We start from the raw sequence: 7,604 nt of genomic DNA on the forward strand, positions 1-7,604 counted from the left end.
TAGTGTTGTGAACATTTTTGAATGACTATACAAGGTCAAATCTTGGCAATGGTTTATTGCTCATTTTTATATATAATATTGGGATTCATTCATAATATACAAAGCCTGTTCAACTGTAAAGATCATATACTGTAGGGTAGTGGTCACCAAAACTGTCTGCACGGTCCTGGAGACAAGCAGGAGGAGGTGCAGGCTTTTGTTCCAACCCAGTACAAACACACCTGTTCCATCAGGGTCTTGATAAGATGTCATGGGTGGTTTCATATTGAAATGTCATGTTATAGGCAAAAATGTCAGATGTAGCCTAATTATTCTGCTGCATTTATTCACTCCAACTCTCGGAGATGCTTTATAAATACGGGCCTTGGTGTTATTCGATATAGTCTTAATAGGACCAGCCATGAGGAATCATAATCGTGACACTTGAAACGTGATACCAACGAGTCAAAGAGCTATATTTCCCATCACATATGTCATACATTTATTGCCTATAGTTTTACAAATTTAAGTTTAGGGGTTTGAGGAATTGGAACACTAGTAAGCATGGCAATAACAGTAGCAACAGGGCTGCGGCCACAACACAGAACCACTGATAGAATATTTGCCGTGTGGCGATGTCCAAAGTGTTGAAGTGGCTGACGTCTTCATGCTTTTTAGCGCTAGTAGTGATACCTGTCAATTGTGCTGAAACGTCTTCTTATGTCGCATGACACGCCTGTTGTGGACGCATTTTGGGGGTTTCCCAGCTGTTTTACACAAGTTGTGTGATGTCATCAGTTTCACCTGAGTCTTCTCCCCAGTAATCATAGACACCTTTGGCCGACCTATCGAATTGGGAATATGTAGTTTTGAGAGCGTTTGCATATTGGGAAGACGGCGCCAAGACATCATGATAGAATGTTGATGTCTAGCAGACATATCAACGATGTAGAACTGTAGACTTTAGAATGTGTAAGACGTCAATGAGCAAACAATGTCTAAACTGCATCATCCCAATGTATGCAGGATACATCGTGCCTACCCACTAAGCGTGGTGCTGTCTGGACAGGCCTTCTTTATTTGGTCAGATTTTTGGTTTGACTGTTAATTTCATTGTCCAAGGATACATTTGGATAGCACAGTACAGTACAATACAGAAGAGTACAGTAGATTACAGTTCATTACAATACAGTGTACATTACAGTAAAGTAAAGGAAAGTAACGTACAGTAGAGTTCAGCACAGTAGACTGTAGCCTACTTTACACTAATTTACTAAACTGTACTGTACTCTACTGAATTAAACTATGCTGTACTGTACTGAATTAATATCTACTGTACTGTACTCTACTATACTTTATTGTACTCTACAGTGCTCTATTGTATTGAACTGTGCCATACCATACTGTGCTTTTCAAAGTTGTGAAACATAGCCTAAATGTCTATGATTGGTTCAGATTTGGTCTGGTCATTACGTTTTGGTCATTCAGCAGACACTTTTATTCACAGCGGCATACAGTGCATTCAACTAAGGTACAGTGCATTCGGAAAGTATTCATCCCCATTGACTTTTTCAAAATGTTGTTACTTTACAGCCCAACACACACACACACACACACACACACACACACACACACACACACACACACACACACACACACACACACACACACGTAGTGTTTTGCAACTGCACTTGAAGAAACTATCAAAGTTCTAGAAATTTCCCGCATTGACTGAGATTCATGTCTTAAAGTAATGATGGACTGTCATTTCTCTTTGCTTATTTGAGCTGTTCCTGCCAAAAATATGGACTTGGTATTTTAGCAAATAGTGCTATCTTCAGTATACCACCCCTACCTTGTCACAACACAACTGATTGGCTAAAATGCATTAAGAAGGAAAGAAATTCCACAAATTAACTTTTAACAAGGCACACCTGTTAATTTAAATGCATTCCAGGTGACTACCTCATGAAGCTGGTTCAGAGAATGCCAAGCGTGTGCAAAGCTGACATCAAAGCTGGGTGGATACTTTGAAGAATCTCAAATATAACATATATTTTGATTTGTTTAACACGTTTTTTGTTACTACATGAATCCATATGTGTTATTTCATAGTGTTGATGTCTTCACTATTATTCTACAATGTAGAAAATAGTAAAAATAAAGAAAAACCCTGAGGTGTGTCCAAACTTTTGACTGGTACTGTATATATATACTCCGGACTCCGACATATTTCTATGTTTCTTATGTCCATTCATTTACTTTTAGATTTGTGTGTATTGTTGTGTATTGTCAGATATTACTGCAGTGGTAGAGCTAGAAATACAAGCATATCGCTACACCCGTTAAAACATCTGCTAAATGTGTGTATGCCATAAATTACAATTTATTTGAGTAAAAAAGATTACAGCTGTAGAGGACACATTTATTTAATTCAAATATATTTCATTATTACAATAACAAACATTTCCTATCAGGTTGCAATAATAAATACAGTATGCAATGGCCTTCATGAATACAAAAGAAAATGCACGGAAACATTGATACATTAGGCTATGTATAGCCTAAGTCAATCACAGAATTATTCAGTATAAAAAATAATTTATTCCACAGAGTTGTGAATACATTACTACCCAATAAATAAATACGTAAATAAAAACAAATAAGGAAACATGTAAATAAATAGTTAGATATGAATAGATAAATAGATAAATAAATAAATAATATATACACAACACACACATAACGCTCATTGGCTACTTAATGTTGTGTCTAGTCTTTGTAGGTGTGCCAGCACCACTGTCCTTATGTCTTCCCAGCCGCTTGCGCTGTAATCCTGCATAAATGAAATACACTTGTTGAGATTTTAGAATAAACACATGTTGTATCATCACACAAATACATCCAGATTTGGTGAATGTACTCTCTTTGTAAGACAAATGGATCAACCTACCTCGCGTTTCAAGTAATTCTTCAGGAACTTGAAGTGAAGGCTCATCTTTTTGTTCACTCTTTTGACAGATTTTGATTGTCTAGTTTTCATAGCCTTTACCTGTTAGAACAAAATACAAATATTTCATTTAATATTATGATTTGATTAACATGTAACCACTTATATTATAATCTAGTAGGATAGTATAATGTTTTCCTTTTGCATTAATGTTAAGGGCGAAAATCACAAATGACATACGCATTGGTCCAGCTCCGAGGTCTGGCGATAGAGGTCATTCATAAACTTGTCAACTCCTTTCTGGTCCCAGGCGGTGGACTCATATTTACCACTGCTGTACAATTTCTTTATAGCGTTCAGAGTATGCAAAATGAAGGCCATCTGTTCGTCAGCCTAGAAGAAGAGTGATTTGTATTAATATATGCCTTATAAATTGAGGGAAATATCAGAAATCTATAGCAAATTGTATATTCGTTATAACCTAATTATATACAGTGCATTCGGAAAGTGTTCAGAACCCTTCACTATCTGCACATTTTGTTACGTTTCAGCCTTATTTTAAATTGATTAAATATTATTTGTTTCATCAATCTAAACACAATAACCCATAATGACCAAGTCAAAACATGTTTTTAGACATTTTTGCTAATTTTTTCAAAACAAAAAACTGTTTTTGCTTTATCATTACGGGGTATTGTGTGTAGATTAATGATGGTTTTGTATTTATTTGTAATCAATTTTAGAAATGGTCTGTAACGTAACAAAATTTGGAAAAGGTGAAGGGGTCTGAATACTTCCCGAATTCGGTGTTTAATCCACTCTTAGAAAAAAGGTTATGGATAGAACAAAACATTTTAATGCATATTTCTTACCTTGAAATTATTGACTTGTCTGTATTGTTTGTCAGGGAAAGTGATCTGAGGTTCTCGAGAGACTTCATGACCCTGAGATGCCCAAAAATATAAACAAAATATTGAATTATTATTACTTTACAAAAAGGAGTCAGGTAATTTAAATGAAACATAGCAGCTCATGAACTGTTGAAAAGATGACAAGAGCTCAATGACCAGGAACAAGTGAATAAACATTTCCCTATATCCTACCATTTTCTGAAGCATCGTTATGGTGTTGTTGCTGAACACTTGGAACATGCTCGGAGACCGAGGAAGTGTCTTCATCCACGTGCATCCGATGGTTTTATTCCAGGTGCAAATCGTCATGACCAAGCACATCCAAAAGCTGATTGAACCCATTTTAGCGTAGGTCTGCTGTAGTTCTCGGTCTGTCCGCAATCAACGTTGATGCCCTTCCGAAAGATAGCCTACTTCGTATAATTATAATTCCGACAAAAGTAAGTTTTCCGCAACGGATAAAGAGATAAAGTGTTCTTCCTGACTGTTCAATTTGTCGAATTCCCGAGTTATGCCATGCTCCAACCTGTGTCGATCCTTTATACTAAGAGTCTGCAAGGTATTCCAAAAGTGAAAGGTGGAAGTTCCCTTACACTTTCATACCTGAGTGTTGTTTTATGTCTGGAGAAAATGGACGGAAAGGACAGGTGCATCTCTCAAAGAATTGTTACATCTTGAGTTATTTGCTATTTTATCATGGCCTTTCAACCAGGATTTTTTTTTATTAAAAAAAGAAACATGTGAATCCATCGGACTATGGCCTAAAAAAATATCACCATATAGAATAAATTTAGTTTGGCCTTTCACTTTGAAAACCACAGTATTTAATGGTTGAAAACGCAACACCTTTTCATTTGCGCAAAGAAACTATGGTGTCAACTACGTTGTAACCACCTGCTTAAAGGGTAATTGTGGTTTGTGGACCTCAACTGCCTATTTAAAGATACAGATCAACCTTGTATGGGTTGTATGAATTACACACTCAACATTACTTTATAACGTTTTAGAAACAGGTTTGGGTGGTCTGAAATATTTTGGCAGACCCCCTTCTATATGCTCCCGGTTTTCAAAATTAGACACTGGTAGCCTATGAAGTGCACAGGCAGTATAGACCTTGGGAATACTGCTTCAATTGGAGCCTATATTGCGGGGGCTTTTGAATCTGGGCCTATAGGCATGTGTGCGTAAGATAGGTCTTTCACGTAGATCATCTGTCAAAGTATTCAATATTCTTGTCTTTAATGGACTTGTAAATACATATTTTATTTATTCACCCAGTTATGTAAATTGATGGGACCTCTGCATCTATGACCTTTCCTCTCCAGCGACTGAAGAGTAGAGGCTTGGTTTTAAGAGCGATTGGTATACTCCATTGAACTAATATTCAAATTGTAATAATAATTATGTTGCATAATATCCAGTATATACTTTATATTATTAATAACTATACGAATAAACAATATTTTACAGTGATATGATGCCACAGTCATATGATTTCTTGTCTAAAAGTGTATTCTAACGGCGTTTATTGTTTTTCATTGAAGATGATGTTGGTATGGAGTTATGCTAACATTTCATGGAGAAATTCGTCTTCATTCATTGGTTGATTCACACCACACATTTTTACAAAATTGATAGCACAATTCTAACAAATATAAGCTGTGTGTGTGTGTGTTTATTCAAATATTATACACACTCTTAGAAAAGGGTTCTATATAGAACCTTCAGGGGTGCCATATATGAAACGATCAATACAACCCTTTTTGGTTCAATCTAGAACCTTTTTTCCTAAGAGTTCGTGACAATTTTATGTAACATGGAGGTATAACATAAACACATAGGAGTGTCATAATTAATATACCTAACAAAATGACTTATATAACATGTTTTAATAAACTTTAATGCAAATGTAACTACAATATGCTACCTATTTAATTATTTTGAAAATGTCTCAGGAAGCTCCCTATTTCATCTCTCAAGACCTCCGGTGAGCACGAACTGAAATTCTGAAAGAAAAAACGAGAAACGAATATATATATATATTTTTTTTAAAGAAAACATAGTATACGTAGGCCTACATCATATTTATAGGCACCCCTCTCATTAGACTACATTTAAAACCCCAAAAAGTAAACCTAGGGGATATTTACCTCACCTGAAAGAAAGTCGTCCAGCTGTTTGAAGAAGTTCTTCACCTTGTCTCCCATTGGAGGGTCAGGAAGCAGACATGTTTTTGACCTGAAAAAATTGTAAACATAACAAACAACTTGAATATGAATTTCCTTGTGAATAATATTAATAACATGAATTACACGGATACTATGGTTAATAAAGTAATAGCCTACTGTGTAATGCAATGAACAAATACAACAACATCACCAAGAACGTCCACATTCCGAATAGGTCATATGTTGTCGAGCAAGAAGGTCTTGGAGCTCCCTGGGTTTGGTGGTATTCCATTTCACAAGTGTCAGGTTCTGTTGGAAGAGCTCACCGGCCAGTTAAAACATGAAGCTCAGTGTGCAAAGCTTTTTTACCATCTGTAATGAAAATCACACCACGTAAAACCAATTCATTTGAAGACTAACACTGAAGTTATTATAGCCACGCAGGATCTTCATATTGGCTGTTAAGCGTCACCTATAATGAACGCGTTGATTGTATATCCATTATCCATGCCGCCTCTTGGATACAGCTGGGTCTCCCCCTGACCACACACAAAACACCAAAGTCATACCCCACTTTTATAATTTAACTAATTAAAATGTGATTTTAAACTAAAACCTAACCTTTACCATACTTCTAACCATACTTCTATGCCTTACCCTATATCCTTAAATTAAGACCGAAAAAGGCATTTTTGTTTTCATGTTTTTTTACGATATAGCCAATTTTGACTTTGTGGCTGTGGTAACTAGTGGAAAACCCATAAACGCCTCCACGTTCGAAAACGAAACTTTTTACATGCCACTGCATTTCGTCATCTATCCCAATAGGTGCTGACAAAACCGGCTCTGCTCGTGCATCCGCGTGCGCATGTTGATTTTGTCTATCCCCACCAGATACATGTTAAAATACCAAAATCAATTTATAGCCAACTATATTGAACAAAATATAAATATTCAGCTCTATTTAGTCTCAGAAAATGCTAATTAGCATCAAAGTAGACATGATGCAAAACTACAAATCCCTGCAAGCGCTTGCATGTCATCTCTAGCTGACACCTTTGCTAACAGGTATTGTGTCAATTTAAGAACAAGACAGTTCACAGAATTGTGCATTTAAAGACATTTTGTCAATTCATTCATTACTATATTTTAGCTAACATTAGATAGTTAATCCAGAGACTCTTACCTTTGCCTCTATACATCCGTCTCATCCAGATCATGATGGCATTTGTTATTCTTTATGATAGCGACGTTAGCAGCTAATTACCTTTTGGATTTGGGGGGGGGGGGGGGGGTTAAATACAGGCGAATATATTGATAAAAGTCACCTTGTGAGAGAGATTTATAAAACATGACGCCACGGTAAGCCTACACAAAATACTTTATTTTAAAACCTCTACAGGATCGGTGTCCCGAAACCGGGACGATTTTTGCTAACATGTGCCAATGTGACTAGAATGACTAGTAATCAACAGCCAACTTTACAGGACATAGACATTTTATATTGGCAGAATGCTTAAATTCTTGTTAAACTAACTGCAGTGTCCAATTTACAGTAGCTATTACAGTGAAAAAACACCATGTTACTGTTTGAGT

The 7,604-nt window shown here is 36.1% G+C and overlaps 1 protein-coding gene across 1 annotated transcript; it reads right to left on the reverse strand.

Annotated features, from left to right (window-relative positions):
* Positions 1–2,728: 2,728 nt before the first annotated feature.
* On the reverse strand, positions 2,729–4,182 carry LOC120044496 (interferon a3-like). Its single transcript, XM_038989151.1, has 5 exons — positions 4,033–4,182; positions 3,802–3,873; positions 3,170–3,322; positions 2,933–3,031; positions 2,729–2,815 (listed from the first exon to the last, which is right to left on the reverse strand). The coding sequence occupies exons 1-5, from the start codon at positions 4,180–4,182 to the stop codon at positions 2,729–2,731; spliced, it is 561 nt and encodes a 186-aa protein (XP_038845079.1).
* Between the last annotated feature and the right edge of the window lie 3,422 nt (positions 4,183–7,604).

Source organism: Salvelinus namaycush, chromosome 3, assembly GCF_016432855.1.
Source record: "Salvelinus namaycush isolate Seneca chromosome 3, SaNama_1.0, whole genome shotgun sequence".
NCBI lineage: Eukaryota > Metazoa > Chordata > Actinopteri > Salmoniformes > Salmonidae > Salvelinus > Salvelinus namaycush.

Excerpts from the sequence above, each read along its gene's own strand:
- LOC120044496 (XM_038989151.1), bottom strand. The coding sequence starts at position 4,182 with ATGGGTTCAATCAGCTTTTGGATGTGCTTGGTCATGACGATTTGCACC. Across the intron at positions 3,874-4,032 it reads TAACGATGCTTCAGAAAATG|GGTCATGAAGTCTCTCGAGA; the intron begins GTAGGATATAGG and ends TGGGCATCTCAG. Across the intron at positions 3,032-3,169 it reads CCTCGGAGCTGGACCAATGC|GTAAAGGCTATGAAAACTAG; the intron begins GTATGTCATTTG and ends TTGTTCTAACAG.